This window comes from Pogoniulus pusillus, chromosome Z (assembly GCF_015220805.1).
Source record: "Pogoniulus pusillus isolate bPogPus1 chromosome Z, bPogPus1.pri, whole genome shotgun sequence".
NCBI classification, from domain to species: Eukaryota; Metazoa; Chordata; class Aves; order Piciformes; family Lybiidae; genus Pogoniulus; species Pogoniulus pusillus.
In genome coordinates, this window is record NC_087309.1 from 64,705,984 (window position 1) to 64,719,140 (window position 13,157).

At 45.4% G+C, this 13,157-nt stretch overlaps 1 protein-coding gene across 1 annotated transcript in view; it reads left to right on the forward strand.

The window, feature by feature from the left end:
• Window positions 1-13,157, forward strand: part of ADAMTSL1 (ADAMTS like 1) — a 207,889-nt gene that overhangs the window by 22,049 nt on the left and 172,683 nt on the right. The window contains exon 2 of the mRNA XM_064140676.1: window positions 8,121-8,248. Within this exon, the coding sequence (XP_063996746.1) occupies window positions 8,121-8,248 (128 nt within the window). The remainder of the gene's footprint in view (window positions 1-8,120; window positions 8,249-13,157) is intronic.

Sequence of the window (13,157 nt, forward strand, 5' to 3'; positions counted from 1 at the left end):
GCCCCATCCAACCTGTCTTTGAGTACCTCCAGCAATGTGGCATCCACAACATTTCTGGACAATCTGTTGCAGTGTCTTACCACCCTCATCATATTTAAAAACAAAAAAAGTTCTAATGTCAGTCTCACTCTACTTTCTTTAAGTATAAACACCTTGCCCTCTATCACTGCAGCCCCCAGATAATAAATCAGAAATAAGAAAAAAAGGATCTTAAACATATTGAAACGCCATAGCAGGTTGTTCGCCTTGAACTACCCTAGTTCTCTCAGCAATTCTTTATAGAGAAGACATTCCAACCCTGTGGTTAATTTTGTTTCCTAAATGTCTGTCAAAAGAGTTGGGCTGCCTGTATATCAGAAGGCCAGATAGACTCGTGCCCGGGAAGGATCTGTGAGCAGCAGCATGAGGAATGCAGCACGCACGGAATCATTGTGAAATAGCAGGAAGAAGGAGAGTCATAGCTTCATGGACAGTCTGGTGTGTGATGATCCTGCACCTCACCCTTGCCAGTCACTGAGCTCTTCTTTTCACAAGAAATTACCATTTTTGGTATGTTTTCAGAGAGGAAAATCCTTTCTTTAACTCATACTGCCAAAACAAGCTGCCTCAGTCTTCAGGCTTGAACTGTACCTTTATAAAAGCAGTAACTGTAAGTGAGGGAAAGAAGATTACTCTACAGGTGTCCTGCAAATATTAGGGATTTTTCCTTTAAACAGTATCTCTGCTGAAGTTTGGAAATTAGGCATACAGTCAGTTTTCACTGAGCTGTCACCAATTTGCTGTGTCAGTGCCTCTCAGACTACTGTCAGACTTCTTGAAGGAATATAATAATACAGTTACTCTGTAAACCACATACTGATCCATTAGGTAATGACTCACTTCAAGGCAGGGAGACTTCTGTGGGACTGTGGAGACTGCATTCACAAATGGCTCAGGTCCAGCCAGCATGGGTTTAGGAAGGGCAGATCCTGCCTCTCCCACCTGATCTCCTTCTATGATCAGGTGACCCGCTTGGTGGATGTGGGGAGGCCTGTGGATGTGGTCTATCTGGACTTCAGCAAGGCCTTTGACACTGTCCCCCACAGCAAACTGCTGGCTAAGCTGTCAGCCCATGGCTTGGATGGCAACACTCTGTGCTGGGTTAGGAACTGGCTGGAGGGCCGAGCCCAGAGAGTGGTGGTGAATGGTGCCACATCCAGCTGGCGGCTGTCACTAGTGGTGTCCCTCAGGGATCAGTGCTGGGCCCCATCCTCTTTAACATCTTCATAGATGATCTGGATGAGGGCATGGAGTCAGTCATCAGCAAGTTTGCAGATGACACCAAGCTGGGGGCAGATGTGGCTGGGTTGGAGGGCAGAAGGGCTCTGCAGTGGGACCTTGACCACCTGGACAGATGGGCAGAGTCCAATGGGATGGGGTTCAATAGCTCCAAGTGCAGGGTGCTGCACTTTGGCCACAACAACACCATGCAGAGATACAGGCTGGGGTCGGAGTGGCTGGAGAGCAGCCAGACAGAGAGGGATCTGGGGGTGCTGATTGATACCCACCTGAACATGAGCCAGCAGTGTGCCCAGGTGGCCAAGAGAGCCAATGGCATCCTGGCCTGCATCAGGAATGGTGTGGTCAGCAGGAGCACAGAGGTCATTCTGCCCCTGTACTCTGCACTGGTTAGACCACACCTTGAGTACTGTGTTCAGTTCTGTGCCCCCCAGCTTAGGAGGGACATTGAGATGCTTGAGCGTGTCCAGAGAAGGGCGACGAGGCTGGGGAGAGGCCTTGAGCACAAGCCCTACGAGGAGAGGCTGAGGGAGCTGGGATTGTTTAGCCTGGAGAAGAGGAGGCTCAAGGGTGACCTTATTGCTGTCTACAACTACCTGAGGGGTGGTTGTGGCCAGGAGGAGATTGCTCTCTTCTCTCAGGTGGCCAGCGCCAGAACAAGAGGACACAGCCTCAGGCTGCGCCAGGGGAGATTTAGGCTGGAGGTGAGGAGAAAGTTCTTCACTGAGAGAGTCATTGGACACTGGAATGGGCTGCCTGGGGAGGTGGTGGAGTCGCCGTCCCTGGGGCTGTTCAAGGCAAGGTTGGACGTGGCACTTGGTGCCATGGTCTAGCCTTGAGCTCTGTGGTAAAGGGTTGGACTTGATGATCTGTGAGGTCTCTTCCAACCCTGATGATACTGTGGTACTGTGATACTATGATACAATATTTTTGTCCTTCAAATGTGTAAAGGTAATGAATGTCAGAGAGTGCAAATCTGTACAACACTGATATTACAGGCTTTCTGTTTTCAGGAGAGCAGAGATCAGTGTGAGACTTCAGCCTTATTAGTGAGCTGCACACAGACACAGCTAGTAAAAGAAATGGGCTTTCCTTTCAGCTAATCTTGTGCCTAGCTGTTTATTGAGTATCAGAGACGACACTAGTAGGTGAACTGTAATCCCCTTGCAGAATTTTATACAATGAAACAATGTCCATATTGGAAAATTCTCTTGCTGTTGATAGTTCATATAATGCATTCCTGGCTCCTTGAAGTATATGGAATAGTTACCCTCTGACCTTAATAAATACCAATTAACATATTTCATATGCTAAATGGCAAGACCTAGTCCTTTGCTCTACAGGCACAATCTGTTCAGCTTAGGATCTGAATTACATGAATAACAATATTCAAGACCAGTACATTTCATCAGGTTTCAGATTTCATGACTAAACTTTTACACAGCTTCACTACAGATAAAAAAAGTATCATTGTTGACCTATCTGTATCTCAAATAATTCCTCAGCACTGAAAACTACAGTTAATTGCTCTAATGTGGGATAGCAATAATGTTTGATGTTTCTGTTTTGAAGGTTTACTGTCAAAGTCTCCCTTGTGTAGTTGTCTTGCCTTCTCATTCATTCCATATGCTGTTCACAAGGTAATGGCCTAACAGGCACAGGACAAACCTTTTGGCAGCCAGTCACTAGTGGTGTTCCCCAAGGATCAGTGCTGGGCCCAGTCCTGTTCAATATCTCTATTGATGACCTGGACGAGGGGATTGAGTCCATCATCAGTAAGTTTGCAGATGACACCAAGCTAGGAGCAGGTGTTGATCTGTTGGAAGGTAGGAGAGCCCTGCAGAGGGACCTGGACAGGCTGGATGGGTGGGCAGAGGCCAATGGGATGAGATTTAACAAGGCCAAGTGCGGGGATCTGCACTTTGGCCACAACAACCCCAAGCAGCACTACAGGCTGGGGACAGAGTGACTGGAAAGCAGCCAAGAGGAAAGGGACCTGGGGGTACTGGTGGATAGTCAGCTGAAAATGAGGCAGCAGTGTGCCCAGGTGGCCAAGAGAGCCAACAGCATCCTGGCCTGCATCAGGAACAGTGTGGCCAGTAGGACAAGGGAGGTTATTCTTCCCCTGTACTCAGCACTGGTCAGGCCACACCTTGAGTACTGTGTCCAGTTCTGGGCCCCTCAATTCAAGAAAGATGTTGAGGTGCTGGAACATGTCCAGAGAAGGGCGACTAAGCTGGTGAGGGGCCTGGAACACAAACCCTATGAGGAGAAGCTGAAGGAGCTGGGGTTGTTTAGCCTGGAGAAGAGGAGGGTCAGGAGGGACCTCATTGCTGTCTACAACTACCTGAAGGGACATTGTAGCCAGGTGGGGGTTGGTCTCTTCTCCCAGGCAACCAGCAACAGAACAAGGGGACACAGTCTGAAGTTGTGCCAGGGGAAGTATAGGTTGGATGTTAGGAGGAAGTTCTTGCCAGAGAGAGTGATTTGCCATTGGAATGGGCTGCCCAGGGAGGTGGTAGAGGCACCGTCCCTGGAGATGTTCAAGAAAAGACTGGATGAGGCACTTGGTGCCATGGTCTAGTTGACTGGATAGGGCTGGGTGCTAGGTTGGACTGGATGATCTTGGAGGTCTCTTCCAACCTGGTTGATTCTATGATTCTATGTAGACGTTTTCTTTTTCAGGCTTCTCTAGGTCATCCAGTTTCTTTTAGCACAACCATATTTTACATGAAGAACAATATCTATTTAAATGATTAAATAATTTATATATGACTCTACAGATCTGTGTTTCTGGAGTGCATTTGCATGAGTGAAAATCAAATGCTTGATATATGCATGGCTACACTTTCTGAGTCAGGTACTACTGTACATTTATAGTTTAATACTAGAGAGAGGAGCTGAGTATTTTTAATCCATCAGTACTACTCCTCTATAACATAGTTCATGCACAGCCACTGGCATTAACAGTAGCACTGCCTGGATCTGTGCCTGGCATCAGATAGTTCCACTCTTCAGGTAGAATCATAGAATCATAGAATCATAGAATCAACCAGGTTGGAAGAGACCTCCAAGATCATCCAGTCCAACCTATCACCCAGCCCTAGCCAGTCAACTAGACCATGTCACTGAGTGCCTCATCCAGTCTTTTCTTGAAGACCCCCAGGGACGGTGCCTCCACCACCTCCCTGGGCAGCCCATTCCAATGGGAAATCACTCTCTCTGTGAAAAACTTCTTCCTAACATCCAACCTATACCTACCCTGGCACAACTTGAGACTGTGTCCCCTTGTTCTATTGCTGGTTACCTGGGAGAAGAGGCCAACCCCCACCTGGCTACAATGTCCCTTCAGGTAGTTGTAGACAGTAATAAGATCACCCCTGAGCCTCCTCTTCTCCAGGCTAAACAGGCCCAGTTCCCTCAACCTCTCCTCATAGGATTTGTGTTCCAGGCCCCTCACCAGCTTCGTTGCCCTTCTCTGGACATGTTCCAGTACCTCAACATCTTTCTTGAATTGAGGGGCCCAGAACTGGACACAGTACTCAAGGTGTGGCCTGAGCAGTGCTGAGTACAGGGGAAGAATAACCTCCCTTGTCCTACTGGCCACACTGTTCCTGATGCAGGCCAGGATGCCATTGGCTCTCTTGGCCACCTGGGCACACTGCTGGCTCATCTTCAGCTTACTATCTATCAGTACCCCCAGGTCCCTTTCCTCCTGGCTGCTCTCCAGCCACTCAGTCCCCAGCCTATAGCGCTGCTTGGGGTTATTGTGGCCGAAGTGCAGAACCCTGCACTTGGCCTTCTTAAATCTCATCCCATTGGCCTCTGCCCACCCATCCAGCCTGTCCAGGTCCCTCTGCAGGGCTCTCCTACCTTCCAACAGATCAACACCTGCTCCTAGCTTGGTGTCATCTGCAAACTTACTGATGATGGACTCAATCCCCTCGTCCAGGTCATCAATAGAGATATTGAACAGGACTGGGCCCAGCACTGATCCTTGGGGAACACCACTTGTGACTGGCTGCCAACTGGATGTGGCACCATTCACCACCACTCTCTGAGCTCTGCCATCCAGCCAGTTCTTGATCCAGCACAGAGTGAATCTGTCCAAACCATGAGCTGCCAGCTTGGCCAGGAGCTTCTTGTGGCAGACAGTGTCAAAGGCTTTGCTGAAGTCCAAGTAGACTACATCCACAGCCTTCCCCACATTCACCAGGCGGGTAACCTGATCATAAAAGGAGATCAGGTTGGTGAGGCAGGACCTGCCCTTCCTAAACCCATGCTGGCTGGGCCTGATCCCTTGGCTATCCTGTAGTTGCTTTGTGATGGCACCCAAGATGACCTGTTCCATGACCTTGCCTGGCACTGAGGTCAGGCTCACAGGTCTGTAGTTTTCTGGCTCCTCCTTACGACCCTTCTTGTGTATGGGAATCACATTGGCCAGCTTCCAGTCTTCAGGGGCCTCTCCAGTGAGCCAGCACTGCTGATAAATAATGGAGAGTGGCTTGGCCAGCTCAGCTGCCAGCTCTCTCAGCACCCTAGGGTGGATCCCATCCGGTCCCATGGACTTGTGAGGATCCAAGTGACTTAGCAGATCCCTTACTGCTTCCTCATGGATTAGAGGGGGACTGTACTGGTCCCTGACTCCATCCACCGCTTCAGGAGTCCAGCTGTCCTGGAGACAACCTGTCCCACTAGTGAAGATTGAGGCAAAGAAGTTGTTAAGCACCTCTGCCTTTTCCTCATCCTTTGTCACTCTATTCCCCTCTCTATCTAACAAGGACTGGAGGTTGTCCTTGGCCCTTCTCTTGCCATTCATATATTTAAAGAAACACTTTTTATTTTCCTTGGCAGCCGTGGCCAGCCTGAGCTCCAAGTGGGCTTTTGCCTCTCTAATTTTTCCTCTACAAGACCTAGCAACCTCCTTGAACTTCTCCTGGGACACCTCCCCTCTTTTCCAAAGGTGATACACTCTCTTTTTAATCTTTAATTCCTTCAGCAGCTCCCTGCCCATCCAGTCTGGCTGCCTCCCTTGTCGGCTCATCTTCCGGCTCAGTGGCACTGCCTGCTCCTGTGCCTTCAGGAGTTCTTTCTTGAAGTAGGTCCAACCTTCCTGGACCCCTTTGTTTCTAAGGGCTATTTCCCAAGGAACTTTCTGAGTTAGTTCCTTAAATAGGCTGAAGTCTGCCCTTCGGAAGTCCAGTGTGGAGGTTCTGTTGATGCCCCTCCTGGTTTCTCCACGTATTGAAAACTCTATAATTTCATGGTCACTGGACCCCAGGCAGCCTCCAACCACCACATCTCCTACCAGCCCCTCTCTATTTGTGAGCAGCAGGTCAAGCAGGGCTGCCCCCCTGGTAGGCTCACGTAACAGCTGGGATAGGAAGTTGTCTTCCACACATTGCAGAAACCTTCTAGACTGCTTCTTCTCTGCAGTGTTTAAGTCCCAGCAGATGTCTGGTAGGTTAAAGTCGCCCACCAGAACAAGGGCAGGTGATCTTGAGGCAGCCTCCAGTTGCTTAAAGAGTAATAAATCAACCTCTTCTTCCTGGTTGGGTGGTCTGTAACAGACTCCAACCAGGATATCAGCCTTGTTGGCCTTCGCCTTAAGTCTCACCCATAATGACTCAACTTGATCATCTTTGATTTCTACCTCCACGACATCCAGAGCATCCCTAATATACAGAGCCACTCCCCCGCCCTTTCTCCCTTGCCTGTCTCTCCTGAAGAGTCTGTAGCCATTGATTACAGCACTCCAATCATGTGAGCCATCCCACCACGTTTCAGTGATGGCGACAATATCATAGTTTTCCTCCAGCACCAGAGCTTCCAGCTCCTCTTGTTTGTTACCCATACTGCGTGCATTAGTGTACATGCACTTCAGCTGGGCTGCTGCTTTTACTCCTAGCTCTAGCCTACCATCCTCAATTCCCTTTGATTTATCTCTGGTGCTGTCATGTTTAACCCCCTCCCCCTTCCATTCTAGTTTAAAGCCCTCTCAACAAGCCCAGCCAGCTTATGTGCCAGGGTCCTTCTCCCCTTCTGTGATAGTTGTGTCCTATCTGCTGATTGCAGACCTGTGGCAAGATGAAGTTCCCCAATATCAAAGAATCCAAGGTTGGTGCATCCAACATAACTTTGGATTCTTTGATATTGGGGAACTTCATCTTGCCACAGGTCTGCAATCAGCAGATAGGACACAACTATCACAGAAGGGGAGAAGGACCCTGGCACATAAGCTGGCTGGGCTTGTTGAGAGGTAGTATATGCTTTCACTTAAAGTCCATAAGTAGTAAGGATAAAACTGTTAGAGAAACTTTGTCCAGCAGGTTTTATGGGAAATTTTTGGACAGAGAAAAAGAACTAGTGGCTCCAGTTTCTTTATGGTGAGTCCGTGAAAGTTGCATTGAGTGTCTTTGTTTCCCATTGTTGTGATTCTTACTCTCCTCGAGAGCATCTTGGAAGGCACTTTTAGTATGCCCTTTCATAGTTTCTAACACAGTGACAAAACTTCAAAGCACAATTTCAAATGTGTACAATAGGCCACCTCTTCCTTTTAATCAGAAAACTCTTGCCTCGCTGTTGTTCAACGTGCTCTTTTCTAATAGTCATCATCAGTCGCAAGTTGGGACTGAGCATAATACTGACAGAATGACAGCAAGTTCATCAGCAAAAACTGTCTGACACTCAGTATTTATGTTGGAGAATGATGGGTTTTTTCAATACTTCCAGTGACCAAGATGATATCTAGTATAAAGAAAGGTTAAATTACCAACAGTGTATTTCATTCTTTAAATGATTGCTCCTGAATTCTTTTTTTTCTTTCACTTCTTTCTCTCCAGAGCTTCAGAACAGCTCACTCAGAGGAAGATCAAGACTCACTGTGGGATGCCTGGGGCTCATGGAGCGAATGCTCACGCACTTGTGGAGGAGGGGCTTCGTATTCATTGAGACGCTGTCTGAGCAGCAAGTAAGCGTGTGAACACTTTTTACTTTACTGGTGGGACAATTCAACCTATTTGTATGAGTCAGACTATAAGAGGTAATCAAGAGAATTCCTCAGCTATGCTAGAGTTTTCAACTCAGTGTCAAAAAATGGTGTGTTTCTTCAATTCAGGCAAGGAGCTGACTTGTTTGATAAGGTAACAACTTTTTGACATACACTGAGAACCTATGCAGACACAAAAATCGCCTGGACAGCTTTCAAGCCTGCCAGCTACTGAAAAGTGAAACCTCCCACACACTTCTACTGTTTAAGCTGTAATTATTTTCACAAATTTGTACCAGACTATGTCTAATTTACTATGTTTGGAGCCCTGCAGTCTCAGACAGATTGAGACTATAAAATCACAGAAATGACAGTAACATTCAGGTTGGAAAAGTCCCTCAGAATCACCAAGTCCAACTGATATCCCTGCTCTACAAAATTCACCCCTAAACCATATTCCCAGGCACTGCACCCAAACGACCTTTAAACACTCCCAGGGTTGGCAACTCAATCACCTCCCTGCAGCCCATTCCAGTGCCTGACCACTCTTTCTGTGATTTTTTTTTTCAAAATATCCAGTCTAAACCTACCCAGTCACAACTTGAGGCTGTTCCCTCTTGTTCTATCACACTTACCTGTGAGAAGAGACCAGCACCAACCTCTCTACAACATCCTTTCATGTAGCTGTAGACAGTGATGAGGTCTCCCCTTAGCCTTCTCTTCTTCAAACTAACCAGCCCCAGATCTTTCAGTTACTTCTCCTATGATTTATTCTTCAGGCCCTTTACCAGCTTCATTGTCCTCCTCTACAATACTCCAGCACCTCCACATGTCTCTTGTATTGAGGTGCCCAAAACTGAGCCCAATACTTGAGGAAGGAAAAATCAATTCCCTGTCCCTTCTGGACACAGCATTTCTAATACAAACCAAGAAGCCATTGACTTTCTTTGCCTCCTGGGCACACTGTGGCAATATTCAGTTGCTTGTCAATTAGAACCCTCAGGTCCCTTTCCAATAGACACCTTTCCAGCCATACTTTCCCAAGCTGTAGCTTTACTTGGGGTTGTTGTGACTCAGGTGCAGCACCTGACATTTGACCTTGTTGAAGCTCATTCCATTAACATTGGTACAGTGATCTAATCTGTCCAAGTCCCTCTGTAGACCCTCCCTACCCTCATCATGATCAAAACACTGACAACCAACTTGGTGTCATCTGCAGACTTACTGACAACACACTCCATGTCTTCTTCAAGATCATTAATAAAGATATGAAGCAGAAGTGGTCCCAACACTGAACCCTAAGGAACAGCACTTTTGCCTGTCTGCCAGCTGGATTTAACTCCATTGACCACCACCCTTTAGACCCTTTTATCCAGCCAGTGCTTCATCCAATAGGGCTGTGCTCATCTAAGCCATAAACAGTCAGTTTGTCCATGAGAATTCTGCTGGGACAGTGTCAAAGGCTTTTCAAAAGTCTAGGTAGACAATATCCACAGCCTTTCTCTCATGTTGTCATAGATGGAGTACCTGCCCTTCCTAAACCTATGCTGACTGGGCCTGATCCCCCAGTTGTTCCCTATATGATGTGCAATGACACTTGAGATGACCTGCTCCATGACTTTCCCTGGTATCAAGGTAGGACTGACAGGTCTGTAGTTTCCCAGGTCTTCTATTCTTCCTTTCTTGTCACAGTTTTTCCCCTACAGCCAAGATTACCCTCAGTCTTAACATCTACAACCAGTCCTTCTTTGTTAATGCAAGATCTAGCATTGTTCTTCTCCTCATTGATTCCTCAACTACCTGCAGGAGAAAGTTGCCCACAGTGCACTGCAGGAACCTTTTAGACTCTTTACACTTGGCTGTGTGATCTTCCAAAAGGATATCAGAGTGATTGAAGTCACCCATGGACACCAGGGCACTTGATCTTGAGGCTACTTCCAGTTGCTTGTAGAAGGCCTCATCAACAGCTTCTTCCTGGTTTTGTGGCCTGTAGTAGACACCTACAACCATATCATTCATGTTTGTATGTCCTTTGACCCTTACCCATAAGCTTTCAACACTTTCATCATCTCTCTCTGGGTTAAGCTTGATGCATTCTAGTTGCTTACTCACATAAACAGCAACTCCACCACCTCACCTTGTCAGTCTATCCTTCCTGAAAAGTCCATAGTTGTCCATTTTCACATTCCAGTTGTGGGAGCTGTCCCACCATGTCTCTGTAATTGCAGTGAGATCATAGCCCCACGACTGCACCCAGATTTCTAGTTTGTCTTTCTTGTTTCTCCTGTTTCTTGTGTCGGTATACAGACACTTCAGAGCTTCAGCTGCTTAGTAGAGGAAAGTTATTATGATTAATATCCAATATTAATTATCAGTATCAATGTCTCAGTATGAATATTAATTCTTATTTAGTAATATTCAAAAGTTCACCAGATTGCATTAAATTCATTTGGATTCTCAGTCACCAGCAAGGATTTATGCAGAGGGTATTTATAAACACAGAATTAAACTCTCAGAACTTGGAAAATAGGACCGCAGAAGCAGAACAATTCTAAGTATATCACAGGCAATACCAGCTATGGTCATGAGGTGGACCAAACACTTGCCCCCTGAGTCTAAAACTAATCTAATATTAATTTACGAGTAAGTTAAGCCCAAATGTTGCTCACAAGATGCTCTGATTTCTCAGTGAAGTTTTCCTGTATAAAGACACTTCCAGAAACTGTGATTATGATCCCACAGGAAAAATGCAAAATATTCCAAGGCAGAGGGAAGGAGAGGAAACCAAGTCGCTGCAAGGTGCTGTTGATGCAAGCCCCTGGCCACTTCAAATAGCTTTTCCTGAAGGCAGGGACCCAGCTAATGAGCTGCTAACAGGTGGAGCTGCTGGGTTCTTCACTGAGAGAAGCACAGTTATTGCACGTGTGATATGTCTTCACATTTTTCTAGTCAGTATGCAATTGTCAAATAAAGGGAGTAAATTATTAATTTTCATGCTAGGCAAGCATTTTAAGTCACTATGACAAAAGTAAAGCAAGAGAGAAAAGAAACTCATCAGACTTCTGGAAATAAGTCTGTGCACATGAATATTTCAAACCTGGTAAAGGCTAGAATGAGATGTAGAAAATTTTCTTGGTTGATACATTTTATCACAGGTATCTGCTATGTATTGCAATGTGAAGGAAAATACTAGATAATTCTGGAAAATCAAGACCAACAACACATTTACAGGTTTTGGAAGAAATTAATTCTAAATTTTCTTCATCCTTGGAGGACTTCTCACAATGTCTTACACCTTATTTCTATATGAGGGGACTTTTAGAGCAGTGCATGAAAAGACAGAGGAAGCCCAGCGCCTTCGCTTTGAGGAAATGTGAAGACCAATTGCCCGTTCTTGAACACCATTAGTATATGCAACTAAATAAAGGAGAATGGCTTTCTTTCTATCTTTTGTTTGCCTAAGTTATGCTAGTGCTTGTGTTGTTTGTTTTGGGAAAGTGTTTTTTATTAGGCCTTCACAGCTGTGATGAATGAATGGAAAGCGTCTGTGAGAAATTCTATTCTGTAGTGGTGTAGACCACAAACATTTGAGGGTAGGGGCTGTTTAGCAGAACATTTCATTAGAACAGCTGGTCTCGATTATACTAAGGACATTTTGTGTGGCAGTGATATAAATAAAGATGCCAATCATACAAGCAGACAGACAAGAGTTGTCAGCTCAAGTAAACTATGCACCCTACACTATCCTGTGCTACCAGCATGCAATACTAGGTCACTTCAGAGCAGAGTAAGCCCCAGGAAAATACCAGCTTGCTAATTAATAGTTAAAGCCTGAGCTAAACCTCAAAGCATGATAGTTTTCATGCTATTTGTTGGCATTAACTCTATAACTGCAAATATTTTTGTTACTTACACAAAAGGGCAGACCACCTTTAAACATTGCAGTTGTTTGCCTCAGCATTGTTGAAACTGAACCTCCCAGACAGCTATATATGGGGTGATGAGGAATTTATTTTTATCATCCAGAGTTTTAGGTGTTTTGTGCTTGGTTGGTTTTGTGGGGTTTTTTTGTTTGTTTGTTTGTTTTGCTTTTTTTTCTGGTGGTTTGTTTGTGGTTTTTTTTTTTAAATTACTAGTTTTTAAGCTGATTCGTTTCTTTGGTTGGTGGTTTTTTTGAGTGGGGATGGGGACAGTTTGTGTGTGTGGATAAAAAGCTTGGCAAAAAGAAGCACCTCATTTGTCTCCTCACCATCCCAGACCACTGGTCAAAATCAACAGAGAGGAAAACCACAGACCACTTTGAAGACTAAAACTACTTGAAGACTAAACTACTAACTGTTGTGCTTCTACAGAGAAATGAATTTTATTAACTACTGAACGCTTTGGCTACAGGGACTCTGGAAGTACATAAGCATAGGACATGGCAAGATACTGCAATGTGGTCTTCACACCCTTCCTTGGAATCTGGCAACTTTCTGTTGCAGTACGCTTCTTCAACGGTGCATTTGAAGTTTGTCATCCAGCATAGTGATTGACAGTACTCAATGCCCAGTACTAATAAAGTGTGCATTGATTCAAACAAACTCAGAAAAGTGGCTATTTATTAAATACCTGAAATTCATGCACATTCAATTTCCTTTTATCATAATACTTTTTCAAGTTATAAAAGAAATTACAAATTCTCTTATGCTAAATGCACTCATCCTGGCACTAAAAATATTCTGTGTGTCCTGGAATTGAACTTTACATATTGGCAAGAACTACAGTAAGATCAAGAATGTTTTACTGTCTCTAGGCTTGGCAGAAAAATAAATGTGATTTTTTTTTCAATCATCTTCTAACTCATCATCATTTTCTAGTAAAGTAAGGTTGGAGGTAGCACAAGAGCAAG